Raw genomic sequence first — 14963 nt, 5'->3', positions numbered from 1 at the left:
AGACATCCAAACGACTCTCTCCCACTGAAATCAGTGAAAACTATCAAAATACTTCCAAGGAGCAGGAATGCATTTTCTAAATACCATTTTGTTCCTGAACACATTAAAAACAAGTCATTGCAGTCAGCTCCCTTTAATCTGCCATGCTGGGTTCTTCCAACTGTCCCATCCCAACAGGTCTTACAAGGTTCCCTAGCTGCGGATGTTGACCAACATCTCTGAAGGGCCCCAGCAAGGGACGGCTCTCTTCACAGTCATAGCTCTTCTTTGAGTTTTGCACCTAAACTGTTTTAAGATTATTTGTTGTAGACTACATTGATTTTCTTTTAAATCAGCAAGTCATAGAGGATCCAAAGCAAATGTGCAGGTGTTTTCTCAGGACAACAGTAATGGGATCCTGACAAGTTTCTCATGTTCTCTAGAAACTACTTTTTTTCCACAAAAGCACTCTGACACCACCAACCCACCCAACCACTGGTTCCTTCCCTCACCAGCCACTCCCGTTTGGATGGCGTATCAGGTCCCCATTGTCACTTACTGATTTTCTCTGTGCAGTTGGGAATTCGGCAGTGTTTCGAGATGTTTAAAATCAGTATCAACACCTCCCAGAGCAACAGAGTCACCTCCTCTATTACTTCTACACGTTCATTTCTCAATTCTGCACAAGAATTTGTTTATCATGAGCAGCTGCTGCTTCACACCTTATTTAGCAGTTGGATTAAGTAGCTTTCATTACTACGCTAGGATTTGTATAAATCTATTGCCTTTCTTTTGAATTAAGAAATAGTTTTTCTATTATTTTTATGCTAGTACCCCTTTTAAGTATCAGAACCACACTGTTCTTCCGATCGTGTTTCTTCTTATGTGTATTCAATGTGTACTGTCCGTACCTGTAGATGTTTCTGATGCCCTCCCTTACCAGTGGCCCACAGTGACAGCACATTGGCAGGGAGGAACACAATCAGCTTTTATGGATATATCTTTTGGTTTTATGAGACATGGGGGGCAGTGCAAGAAGAGTGCTAACTTCCTTTCCCTTTCTTAGTCACTTGTGAAGGAGAAAAACAGTGTTACTATGACTGCAGTGGCCAGATTCATTTGGGAAGGGGCAGGCTACCTGAAGAAGGAGGCTGAAACTGCCTAGGAATATACCAGTTTCCAGCAGCCGCAGCAGCCCTGGGGAAGGCGCTGCCCGTGCCAGAACCTGCTGTTGGCTCAGGCTGCAAGTGAAAGAAATCCAAGGCCTCAAGGAAAGAAATTAAGTTATTGCATTCTCTGTGTATAGCTGAGAAGGGCTTTTTCATTCCTGAAAAGCAGTGTTGCGGTAAAATACCATACACTATCTACTCACTGAACTAGCCCAATTCCTGAATTTAGGCAGCCGAAATGCAGTGACAGGAGACCGTTTGCACTTCTCAGCCTTAGCAATTGAGCTCAAGGACTATAAAATCTAGACTGTGAGGAACAAACCATGATGTTTTTCATTCAACAAGATGACAACAGAGTAAATCAAAACTTCACATTTGAGTACTGTCATGAAACTCACCCTTCTCTTCCCCAGTGCTGTGTGAGCGACCGTCTGGCTCGGGCAAGTTGGCGGCACCACTGCAAACACAACCAGTATACCAGATAACTACTACAGTAAGCAGTGAGATAGCAGGCAATCATACCGATGTACTGAGGCTTCTGTGTGAAGGACTGAAAATGATCCTCGGGTTGTCTACAGCAGAATCTGGAAAGATAAACTATTTCTGTTTTAAGGAAGAGATTGCTCTTCACCAGTCTTGGAGCTCTCTCTTTCATCAAACTCTTCTTTCTAACAGTCTGAATCACCCGATATATGCAAAATCACATGTGAAGGATGCATATTTTGCACAGAAGCATCAAACTGAGTAGTGCTTTAGCATCTACTGTTAAACAGGACACTGACAATGATATGTTGTGTGGAATCCCACTCCCACAAGTACTGCCAGAACCTCCTCAAAGCAGTGCCAGGAACTCGGGTTGGTCTGAGAGGAGGGATGGAGGCAGGGTCACTTGGAGTCCTTTGGGAACACCAGCAAATCCCTCAACATCACAGACAGATGGTTAGAAATAAAATTCCTTATGTGTATATAGATAATGCAGTCATTTCTCTCACATTGTACAACATCAAATGTTTGTTTGCAATTTTAAAATGAACATTGGAACAAAAAACTAGCTACGTTTTCTGAAGAGAGCATCCTTTAACAGTCGTACATGCAACGGTTTGCTGGAAACATCCCACACTAACAATGTAATCAAGGACGCTCCTCTGTGTCAGACCACAGCCTCCCCACGAAGTGCTCCATCTCAGCATGGAAGGTGTTCTGCTTTTACTCAAACTTAAGCAAAGCCAGGTAAAGTCAAGGTGAGATCTATGCTCTCAGGGAAATGCAAACCCACATCCACAACACTTTATATCCTGCCATTGGCAGATAAGTCAGGAAGGAAAAGATTTCCAGTAATTTCATGCTGAGAGCTGGACTTGTCTGTAAAAGGCACTGCCCAACCAGACCTCTGGTTCGCTGAGTGCTGTTCAAGCACAACAGACCATGAGATGGAGTTAAATCTAAATTTAAGCACTCTTTGGAGACTATTAATAGAAAAACTGGTAGCATGAATCATCATGTGGGAGCTACAGAGCAACAGCTATTTATTTTTTATAATGGGAATATATAGAAGTCACCTTTATACAATACGGGGACTGTTGGAGATGCGAGGCCTAGCAGCAGTCAGATGACTCTTCCTCATTTACACTATTCTCATTTTACTCTAAGGAGCAAGGAGAGGGCAACCATTATTAAATTGACAAAATCTGTATTGTGTGTATCCAAGCTCTGGTCACAGCACCAAATGGAGGGAAAACTGCTCCTGCCCCTGCTCCTCCCACTCCCTGCTAAGGAACAGTGGGTGCTGGGAACGGTGGTGTAAAATGACAGAACTTCACAGGTTTCCGAAGTACGTTGGAGTTTCAGCACCCTGTTCCCTTGCCTGTGTAACAGTGGTACCTCTGGCCAGGAGGGAAACTGCCTTCACTTCCATTTCCACATTCCCTCTCTGCGGGACAGTGGATCCAGCACCGGTAGCGTTAGACTGGCCACTTTCAGGAAGGATTCTTCTGAGTGCCTGAACACTTCAGAGCTTCTGAACTGCGAAACCGCTGATGCTCAGCACTCCTCAGGATCACACCCTCCAATGCCGCAATGGCCTTTTTCAAGAGCAAACACTGGTTTGTGTGCACCACAGGCTCGGCCCTGGGCTTTGCTCCATTGCAGCCAACAGACTCCGCATGTGACCCCATGGAGACACGCAGCATTAACTCAACCCACTGGCATTTCAGGGCTCGCTGGAATATTTATTTTTGAAAAATATGATATTGTCAACAGCTCAGTGAGGTTGTCTCCAGACTGTTATGTCTCCTTCTCAAGTTTCTTTCATTTTTAAGAGCTTAACTTTTGGGCTTCTGGAGTGAGGAAAGAGCCTAAAATGGTTTAAGAAAAAGAAGCACAGGCAAGGGAGGGAGCCATGCACAGCACTGGAAACACAAATATATAACATGTGATATAATCAATGCAAATGTTGAGCAGTAGAAATGCTGTGATAAGACACCACTGCGTTCAACCCCATTTCCATAACAAGATGAAGGAGGTGACAAAGAACTGAAAATACTGAAGGGCAAAGAGTATCTAAAGTGTCAACCTCCTATTTTCCAAACAGGGCATTTCATATACCGATATCCAGTTCAACAAGAGTCCAGTTGAACCCTGTGACACAGAGGGCAAGGGCAGGCAAAGACCAGTACAAACCTTAACTCAGACTAGGATTGAGGGAATCAGTCCCCCATCTACTTTGCTTTTCAATTCATAGACAAAATTTTTTCTAAACAAAGACACATGGGAGAAGCTTAAGAACAACTTTTCTAGCACAAGCAAAGCTAATAAAAAACATTTAATTAGACGTAAATGATCTTCTAACCTTGAGCTGCCAGGAATGGAGACCCTGGTTGGTTGTCTTCACTCACAGAGCTGGGTGGAGCACCAATCTATGCGGAAGGTTCTGGAGCTCTCCACACAACCATCCCAGCTCTTCGAGCAAAGCAAAGAATTTTGTACCTCCCTCAGCCTTGAGGGCAAAAAAGAAAACACACCAGTTTAAGAAAGCAGAACACAAATGCTTGGGCCTAAGGGAAGACAGTGCTGCCCCCAGACAGAACACAGAGGGAGCGCAGAGGAGAACAATGTGGAAGGCACAGAATTCCAGGCTTTTTTTTCGCCTCAAAGCCTGCCAGTGGCCACTGTGTCTTAGTGGCTTCCCATCGGGAGAAGGGTGTTAGGCTCACAGTTCTAAAAGAATGTCGTGTGGGAAAAGCTGACCTCTTCATGAGTCCCTCCTGTCCGTGCTCTTCATGGAATCACATCCAGCTCTTGGCAACATCCAGCACCCAGGTCTCTTCCGTTGATCAAAACAATTGTGAACCCCTGATGATAAGAACATCAGCTGACAGTTCTGTAATGCTAACCTAGCACGTTATCCACATTTGAGACTGGGACAATGCAGGTTAAGCAGGTGCCTTACATCTGTCCCAGATATGATATCTGGGGTACTCAACGTCTCACCATTTACACTCCCTGGGGATGTACCACAAAGTACACTGGCATACTGAGACAGCACTTCCAAAACGTGAGGAGGTTACGTGCATGCAAATCACTGCATGCGATTCTCATCCATAGCTGACAAATCTCCACAAACGCCTGCCTGTAACACTCAGTCCTGAAAAACCAGGGTGCCAGAAAGAGCATTGAAATATTCACTTTTGTAGTGGCTTCACTCAAGAAACAAACACGAACTTTGCTATTTGCAATCTTTATTTCATGAAAATTAAGAAGAAAACATGGCAACATTGGCAAATCGAAGGTGTACATACTAAATACTCATACAGAATACATTATGGAGAAAGTAAATGCCCAGATCTTTAGTGGTCCTTGCAAACTAAACGCATATTGGTCCTCCCAAAGGTTTAGCTTAAAATACACTTGCTGACCATATAAGTTCCAATGATTAACAGCTTGTGCCTTCCAAACAAGAAAAAGGGTGAAATACCATTTGAACCTACTTCCAAAATTTGCCTCTAAATGGTATTTCTCAGCTCCAACCAGAATCAAACAAAATTATTTCCTCCTCCTTACCTTGTAAATGTATACACTAATACACCATCCACGAAGTATTCAAGCTGCGAGCACTTCTTGAAACACGTTCAGTTTTATCAAGAACCCACATCCGTACATACATGTACACACGCTGGGGTGGGGGCGGGGGTGTATGTACATAGACAATTACGCAAAACCTCTCTCTATAGGCAAAACTTCTACATACGTCAGTGTGTGTGTGTAAACCATTGGAAAGGCTTCCGGAAAAGAGAAAAGTGTTGTCTAGAACAGGAATTACTGAATCCACCCATGTACTGTTAGGTCAGTCCAACAGTTGTGTTCCAACTCAGAACAGCTGGGTGGGTCAGAAGAGCTTTTAAGAATCACTGTTTTTTAACATCATCTTTAAAGGCTACGGAAACTAAGCTTTAGATTAACTACTTAGGAGATATTCGTACTGGCTGCAGTGTCCTCGCAAACACGGTCAGTCCTTACCCAGCACAGTGCTGTGAAGTTGGACCGAGACATCAATACAGATCTGTTCTCTCATGGTCCAAAATTCATCGCACTGTTCTGTCAGTTCTGTCTCACACCTAGACTGGACGTACCCTCACCCCAGAGTTCGAGGGTACCAAGTAATGCCCTTCTGACTTTGATCTGGAGAGTTGTGCAGCGTTATACAGGATCACCAATGTATTTCACACACACTGAGCAACTCCTGACCGTTACTGACCTGAAGTGAACCTACAGTCTGGAGGCGAACGAGTCCATGTTTTCTTTAGCAGTGTTATCCTTGCTTTCCATTGGATAGCACGCACAAAATACATTTCTGTTCAAAAACCCCTTCAGGTATGTGTAAAAGTGCTACTTAAAAATAGTAAAACTGACCTTACAATATATGCAAAATCAAAAATTCCTAACAAATGAAATGTTCTAAGTCACCAGGATGAATTACTTGAGTAGGTTATGTAGACTTGTGCCCTTCTTTACTGAGCAATTCCCAAGCAATGATCCAGATTGAACATACACAATAACTGGAAACCAGTAAAAGCAATCTAGAGGAATTCCAGCAATGGAACAAAAGAAGAAGAGCTTCTTTCTCCCCATTTGTTGAAACAGAGTTCAGAAAAGGAGTATCCCATTATTGCAAATGCAGTCTGCTGTCCAAGAGGGCAGCTCATGGACCAGGACTGCCAGAGGCTCCATTGCAGAAGGGAATGTCTGCTGGGCTTTCAAACCACCACAGACAAACACGAGCTGCATGCTGTTAAAATAGCACGTGTATCGCTAGAACGGAAATAGACCTAATATGCTGTGGTGCTCAGGCACAGTAAGTATGAAGCCTTTACTTGCCCAAACAACTTGTTCACACTCTAGAACTCTATGCAAAAAGCCTTAGAAAAGTGCAACAGAACCGGCTTCACAACCGTTTCCTTTCTGCTTCCATACAACCTCACAAAAATATGCACACTTCCTAGTGGAGAACAGAAGCATACTTCCTAGTGTTGTTGTAACACCACTACTCACCAAATCATCTCTCAAACTGGTTAACCTTACTGAGTATTCATATACTAATGCTAGCTCAGAGAAAAGAACTGCCAAAACAGAGCCTGGCAGAACATAAAAATAAACCCGAAATAAATATTTACTGAGTCCAGGGAAGGATCACAAACCAGCCATACAGTCACATCAGGCTGTACATGAACACAACTAATCTAAAATCCTCTTTCTTAGGCCACCTCAGCAATAGTATTGCTCACAATCATGTAAAGGTGTACAACTCAATTCCTTCCCAGAAGAATTCTGCTCCTTAACTGCTCCTGCTTGATGCAGCTTGCAATTAAGTTGTGACTGTATTCATTGCACAAGCCAAATAAGAAGTAAAGTTACCCCATGCATCACATGAACACAGTTTTAGAGGCTTAACTTCAGCTCATGCATAGCTTCGTGCCAGCCATCCCGAGTGGGCACCTGTGGAAGAAGACACTGTCACATCTCACCCAAAATCCAGACAGCGTTCCCAAACCCACCACCAGCAGAACAGAGAGTAAGAAATACACCTAGAAGTTCTCCACATCTCCAACTTCCCAAATAAACTTCTGTAAAATGAGGCTATAATAATTTTTTTACCCTGGGCCAAAATTGTACAGGAAGAAAGAGAGAATTGAGTGATCTTTCGGTGATGCAAAAGAATCTAAATGTCTGAAGCGTTGAATCAGGGACCTGAAAAAATAGACAAGAACTCATGGCTGAAATGAGAGGCCAAGGAGAATGTTTTGTCACAGCTACAGAATTCGTAAGGCCGCTTCTCAGCGGTTCAAACCACTGCATTGCATCGTTAGAGCCAGGGACAAGCTCCTTCTCCTTACACCTGGACCACCAGAGCACGCCTGCTGCCTGCAGTGGGAATGGGAGTTCACTCCAGCACAGCAAAGCGGAACTCACTTCGCTCTGGCTCACTAAGGGGCCCCTACAGAGAATCACAAACAATGGCAAGATTTTACACGACTGGGGACAAAATTTATCAGAAGTGCCCCAGGTAACTCAAGGAACATATTTTATGCAAAATAGACAAAGATTCACTTTTACATCAGCAGATGCTGTAATACAACACTACATTCGGGACAGCCTACCCACAACCCCAAATCAAAAAGAGAACATTTTTCTGATGCATGAGAATGAGAGACCTTTGTGAGGGCCACTGAGATTCACACCAGAGACACTGAATTAGTGTTTCCATTGAAACATAAAAGCAACCCATCCAACAAAACCAAGTGAAAACCAAAGCAATTGTAATCCCTTTGGAAGTCACCTCGGTTCTGTTTTTGTTGGATCTTCCATGGCAAAACTTCCCTGACTGAATTTGTCTGAATAACTAAAATTAAATTTCTCCTCCCATCCCTTCTTTTTTTTGTAAAGAAAACGCCACAACCATTTCTTCAGTTCATTGCTGATAACCTGGCATAGGGATGTTGACCAGCAAAACTGACCACAGGTCTGGCTCTGACCTGACCTCTCTGGACTCTGGAAGTGTTTCGGTAAGCAGATCCGATCCAGCTCCGACTCCATCGACAGGCTCAACAGCTCCAGGTTGATGCTCACCCAGCCCTGCTGGCAATGCTAACCCCGATAAACTGCAGCACAGGCTTTTGCAAGGCACATATTAAAATGCAATAATATAAATTGATGATAAAATATTTGTCCTTTTTTAAGTACATTCAGGAATATTTTCTGGATTAAAAAGAAAGTAAAATAAATCAGCACAAACTCATACTTGATACAGACTAAATCCAGGCTGTTTCAGAATTAACTATGGGTAGAAACCAAACAGAACAGCATCATCCACGCCCAGAAGGGCCACGGCTATTCCTCCTCTTGAGAAACTTAATGCTGTTTTAATGTTCAGGAAAAGCACGTTGTGGGGTGCAGGAGGGAAGCATGTTTGGTTTAGATCTTCCACCACTTCATGACTTCTCCTCACATAGCTGTGCAGCATCTTGAATGCGAAGGCTCAGAAAGACTATGATAACAAACCTCCTCATGAAGCCCCATTCCTTTATGGATGTGAATCCAGCAGAGGTTATCAGACAGATCACACCAACAAGCAGTTTACAGAACTCTGAGGTTCAGAACAAGATCATTTTTGTAATTACTAATAAGTTTTTTCTCTCTCTGAAGACCAGTGGCTCATCTTTTGAACAGAAAGTGTCTGGAAAATGTTATCTCCCCTTTTGCAAATCATTATGCCAGCAATATTATTGCAGTTAAGGACTAGTACAATATTGCAGGTAAACGGAGTTGACCACTGGACAGAAAAAAAAATCATCTTAAATCTCGGATTACCTTAACAAAACAGGTCACAAGTGAGTTCAGACCAAGAAATGCCATTCTTTCAGCTAGAAAAACATTTGCTTAAAACATAAGGCGGTGAATAGGAGCATTGACAAGGATGGCTGTTTAGAGGGTGAACAGGAGGCTTCTCAAACAAACTCGCAAACCTTGAACTTAGTAGCAAAAGATGGACTGTGAGACAGCAATGACATGCATTTCTAGTGAGACTATTCTGATAAACTTGTTTGAAGAAATGAAGTTGTTAATTTTTTTTAAGAAATATACGGGAGAGGAAATTGCATTTCAGACTTTTATTAAAATCTGTTAATGAATATTTTTCACTGGAATCCTCTCTTGCAAACGTTGGCTTTAGATGAGGTTGGATCTTTAAATGCACTCAATCTGAGAGCGTGTAGCTCTTTTGGGGTTCTAGGGAACTGCACGGCTGTACGAGCCCCTGCTGCAGCGCAAACCTCTCCCCAGCCCTCAGCACGGGTCAAGAAGTTACTCTGCAAATGTTCCTGACTCAGAGGCACAGCTCAGTGTAAGCATGTATTTTTATACAATGCTAGCTGCTAGAGACATGCAGAGTTATTACTCTTCACATGGGCTGTATTCTTCAGAGGACAGGTTTGGGGATTTGGCAATAATTTTGAGTTAAATCTGTGCTTTTATACCATAATGAAGTTTCACAGATGCCAAGCACAGTTGCACTCACTGGGTTAACATCTATGACATTCAAACTGTCCTTGACAGTTGTAAGAGCACCATAGGAATGGCAGATCCATTTTCTTTATATCAGGGTCATTGTGTTGAAAAAGCATGTGCTTATAAATTGCAGTTGTTACAGAACTGGCATCTAAAGTGGGCTTCTGCTTCAAATTAACGCGAGATGTTCGGCCGTGGTGTAACTGCTGATAAGTGCTCACAAAATAAGAAGCAGAAGCAATGACAGCATGAAGTCTTCCCTTGATTTGACAAACAAGATTACAACGAACAGCATATAACAAATGTATGCATGGAATTGTTATGAACATTCTGCACGAGGCCCTGAAGTGCCGGGATGTATCACTTCAGTGATCGCTAAGGCACTGACTTGAACACTTTTGCCCGAGAGCCCTTACATGAATCCAGGAACACGTTAGGAAAATAGAAGCTGAGCAGACTCAAGTTTCTCAATTCCTTCCTTGTGACAGTCATTCCCACGCAATATTTGAGACTACTGGGTGTATAGAAGTTCCATCGATCCCTTCATAGCTCTTGTCAGAGCGCCTCTCACTTCTGTCAGTCAGATGAGTATGTGCAAGAGCAATGAAAAACACAGAAAACATGGCAAAGCTGGATCTTGACACAAACTACTTCATTATTATGTCTTATTGAAAGTATCTCGTCTGTAGAGTAAACACTATCCCAGTTCCACAATTCTACCACAGAAATCCATGCCGTAAGCTCATATTGCTGTAGAGTGAAGCCTGGCTAGCGATGTGTGCTATACCAGCAAAGGAGGAAGAGGGGAAAGAACAAGCTACACAAGGGTTGATTATTGATTCTTTTCTCTTACAATGGAAGCACAGGGAGTTTGGACAGATTCCTTGAAGCACAGCATATCCTGAAAACCAGGAGCTGCAGGTGCTAGTCTTCACGGTCCATAAGAGCAAGTTGGAAGCCACATCAGTGTGACAGAGGTAGGCTTATAGTGAAGCTTTAGAATGAAGAGTTCTTCTGTGCCAAAGTTTTCGAGGTATTGAGAGCACTTTTCCACTCAATTTGTCATTATGGAATAAAAGCTTGTTTTCCTAGAATATTGTGCATATTTTAAAGAAGGGAAAATAGCTGTAAAAGGCAGTAACTGAGTTACCATCACAAACTCTACTGTACTGGGGTGCCATATGCTGTAGGTAGAATACTCAGAATGTGGTATCAGGATGCTACAGAACGCTCAGTAATACGATGCCATGTTATCCTTTTCCTTCTCAACACTTCAGCTGTACATTCAGTCTCCTATATGCTAAAGGATCCATTCTTCTCACTCTTCTGGGGAAGAAAGCTTCAGGAAGTCTGGCTGGACAGGCAGCACATAAGTAGTCCAGGCTTGTTAGGCTACATAATTAATCTGAATAGCTTAATAACATGGGTTAGTCCAAGCACTGGGGCAACAAGTTCTTGCTTTTAAACGGTTGTTTCCAGGTTTAGTAGCTGAAGCAACCTGAGGCAATCCAGGATAGTGTCGCTGAAGACTAAGGGGACTCAAATGTTGCCGGTTTCCAGTGAAATGGGAATTAGCATTTCAGTAAGGTTTCCATCTGGTAGCTCACGTTGGTTCTATCCCATGGATCGCTTGCATTATTAGGGTTTCAGGTTTCAAAGTATTTGTAAATTGCTGTAACGTACAGCATGACATTCTGCCAGTCTGGACGCTCGGTCCGCACCATTTCATTGATGTCCTGTCACAGAAAACACAGTGGTCAGCATCATAAATGAGAACCTTGGGATCTGGTAGGGGTTCTACAAGCTCTCGGGGAAAGTAAATCTGTAGAGTTTCCACAATTTAAAGTATTGATGGAGAAAGCCCTGTTCTCTTCCACGCACCTTTGTATTGCTCACAAAATGCAAACAGCTGGGAATGACTGTTGAGAGTTATTTTGCTGACAGAACCGAGGCCCAGAACTGACTGAAGTTCAGATTCAAAATTCCTATCAAGGTTAGAGTCAGTATGAGTAAAAAACTTAACCTCATCTGACAGGAGAAGGCTGACCTTTAGATCACTTTATAAGTATTTCTGAGTAAAGAGTCAGGGAAGAGGGAAGTTTACTTTCCTATCAGTTTGGGTTGGTCCAAGAGACAAAGCAATTGGTTCTGTCTTATAGACCAGTTCAGGTGTATTTCACAGTAACAGGATCCCAGATTGGCTGCGATAAGCAGGGTAAACAAATCTTGATCTGCCCTTCTCAGCAGTGTATGAAGGAAAACAGTGATGCAGTTTCTATTCATTTTTGTTTACTGTAAGGGCCTATTTGGTAAGCTGTGGGTCCAGGTCCAGCTCCAGAACTCACAGAAGAGAAAGTCACTTTTTCAACTCTCCACATCAAAGCAGCCAAACACTGTTTTATCCAGAGAACAAATAACTTCCCCTCACATTACCATTGCTGTTTATATAGGGTAGTTTGCCCACTCTTTTCACCCTCCGGCAAGGAAAAACCCACAAGCATATACAGGGGGTACAGTGCCTATATAGGTAGATAAAGAGGTACCAAATCCTTAAGATAGAGACAATTTGCACTGAGAAGAGTTCATCCCATTCAGTTTGCCTTTTAAGAGCAACTGTAATTAAGTACATTACCAAAAAAAAAGGACAGGCAGCGACCATATAGACTAAAGCTGAATTATGCAAGAATTACTGCAGTTCATTTCCACAATCCAGTTCTGACCTCAGCACTTGGTAAGAAACACCCATGTTTCAAATCACTCCCCAAGCCCAGCGGTTCACTGCCACTGCCAGCCAGCGCAATGCTGGGGGCAAAGAGCCCCCATCACTTCTGACACTGCAGATTTTAGCTGAATTCTCCTGATGATGGGCTTGGGATTCTCAGAAATCTTCCTGTTCTAGTAAATGCTACGTTATTGAAAACTAGTTCTTTGAGCTAAAACGTGTATTAAAAAAACCTTATTATAAACAAGGACTGTAAAAACCTACCAATTATTTACAATGATGACCAATTAAAAGTCTAAGCTTGAGTTAAAATCTCAACTGTCATATCTCACTGAGCACAGAATGAATCAACTAGCTTGACTCATACCTTCAGAATTCCAAACGACCCAAGTCACTGGGAAGTCGCTCAGGGACAGGAGAGAATTAATGAATTCTGGAAGATTTTATGATATAAATGTTTCTCAAATGATTCTCAAGAAATCCATTCCCTTTATTTTATTTCTTATGATACTGTGAGAAGAGTTTTGGTGAACCTTCCTTTCAGAGCTTAAGAGTTTACTTGCAGCAGGCTCTTACGCTTGTGCCTTTGCTGCTGCAGCTCAGCCCAGGTCTGCTTCCCAGTCACTATTTAATGTAAAACCCACGTAAGCTTAAGTTGCTGCCGACAGTGGGCTTATTAAACAAAAGCTCCAGGTAGGGAGCCTCACTTGTGTCTTTTGGTTGAGTACGACACAGGGGCAATAACCTCAAGCTGAGCTCATCCACTACTATTTTTACGTACAAAGCAAGAAGATCTTTCAAAAGTACAAAACAGAATGATTTCATTTTTACAAATGGGACATAATTCCTTCAGTACGCATTTAAAACTCACCAGAGTAGATTTGATGCCAACGCTTTCGGCTGCCTGAAAAGCCAAAGTGAAATTTCTTCTCTGCATGAGACATAAAAATGTGTTAGAATCCAAGGAAGGAAACACTACTTCAGACATCACAAAGTAGTGTTAAAAATGTTTACAGTAACGCTGCTACTTCAAATGGAGTTGATAATTTGAACCACAGTAATTTCAAAAGAGGCATAGGAATGCACATGTCCTAATATAATCCAAAAATGTACAGAAATTTTAAATTAATTCCTCTTTCATAAGATAATGATGAAAAATCATTGGCAGTGAAGAATGGGTTATAAAATCCTAAAGAATAAACTACTAATTCTTTAAAAAACAAACAAAAAAATTTCCCCTATGGGTCAAGAAAATATTCTTATATTTTTTGGAACTACCATTAATAACACACCTCCAGACAATACCAGGCAGTATGAACCACCGTGCACTGGAGTACACGCAGCAAAGAGAGCGGTATGGAACAATATCCTTGTGATACTGAAAAGGATGAACTAAATGCATCAAGATACAAATTCAACAGATTTAAACCCTTTAAGCTTAAATGCTCCTTGCTTACAAAATGCAAAATGAAAATACTTCCTAGCTGGTTGGGTTAAAAGCCTCAGACTTAGATTTATGACCTGTTTTTTAATTTTCTTACACCTATTCCAAAGTGCTCTTTAACCCAACGATCTCATAATAGTAAAATGTTACAATAAGAATAGCAGCAAGGTAGTTGCAAGTGTTTCATTTATGATTCCTTAGTAATATTGGTTCTTTTAGAACTCAAATTTGTTCATTCTTCTTTATTAACCCATATTAATTACATAGTCTTGCAGTCCCGGGAATGGGATTGTTAGTTAATGCTGTACCTTGTCCTGGCTGTTTAGCTCTTGATAGGGAATATGGGCTGGGAGGTAGGTGTGGAGGACTGCGCAGAAAGCCAAGCCATCATTCCAGCTACTGCTGAAGTTTGTTATGTCGATATTCTGGAAGGGAAAAAAATATAAATAACATTAAAATCAGAATCTAACAAGTCTTAGTTCTACTAAGAGTACTTAAGCAGCTAACCAGCTCCCCTCCCTAGTTTCTAAAGCTGTCAGCAGCAGGAGCTATGCCCTCCAGTCTCAGAGCCACAGGAGAACAGCACACAAGTCACATTTACTAGCCATGGCCTGTCTTCAACAAGACACTACAAAACTCCATTCTTAATGCAGGAAAATCCACCCAGAACCAGCGTTCCTGCATCACGCAGGCTGGGAACGAAGGAGGTTGTATTTCTCATCAAAGCAATTATTTGGATTACGACTAGAAAACAACTGCAACCCCCTCCAACAGAGGAAAAAACCAAAACCGAGGACAATTTCTAGAAGAATGTGAGGGAAATCTCCATTTCCTGCTCAGCTCCAGCACTTTCTATACAAAGTCCCCCACTGCAGGTTCAGGCTCCAGAGCCGTCGGTGTACGTGCTTGGGCTCACAATGCCCACGGCAGTGGTCCGAGCCTCACCGGCTAGCCTGCTGCCTGCTGGCAAACGGAAATGTCATTGTTAGAGCCCCCCTGGCTGTGGGAACATGCTCTTCACAGCTTCCTCAAGCCACAGGGGTGGGAAAATGTAAAAGCAAAAGAAAAATAATAACTAAGCTCTCCCTCC

The 14963-nt window shown here is 42.4% G+C and overlaps 1 protein-coding gene across 2 annotated transcripts in view; it reads right to left on the bottom strand.

The window, feature by feature from the left end:
- Positions 1-4868: 4868 nt before the first annotated feature.
- SPECC1L (sperm antigen with calponin homology and coiled-coil domains 1 like) overlaps positions 4869-14963 on the bottom strand; it is a 55924-nt gene continuing 45829 nt past the window's right edge. For both annotated transcript variants that reach the window (XM_054082276.1, XM_054082277.1), the window contains exons 14-16: positions 14182-14298; positions 13301-13360; positions 4869-11443 (exon numbers count right to left, since the gene is read on the bottom strand). In XM_054082276.1, coding sequence (XP_053938251.1) covers positions 11354-11443; positions 13301-13360; positions 14182-14298 — 267 coding nt within the window. In that variant the 3' untranslated portion in view covers positions 4869-11353. The remainder of the gene's footprint in view (positions 11444-13300; positions 13361-14181; positions 14299-14963) is intronic.

This window comes from Cuculus canorus, chromosome 17 (assembly GCF_017976375.1).
Source record: "Cuculus canorus isolate bCucCan1 chromosome 17, bCucCan1.pri, whole genome shotgun sequence".
NCBI lineage: Eukaryota > Metazoa > Chordata > Aves > Cuculiformes > Cuculidae > Cuculus > Cuculus canorus.
The sequence above is the reverse complement of the archived record's forward strand: the minus strand, read 5'-3'. Positions and strand labels throughout refer to the sequence as shown.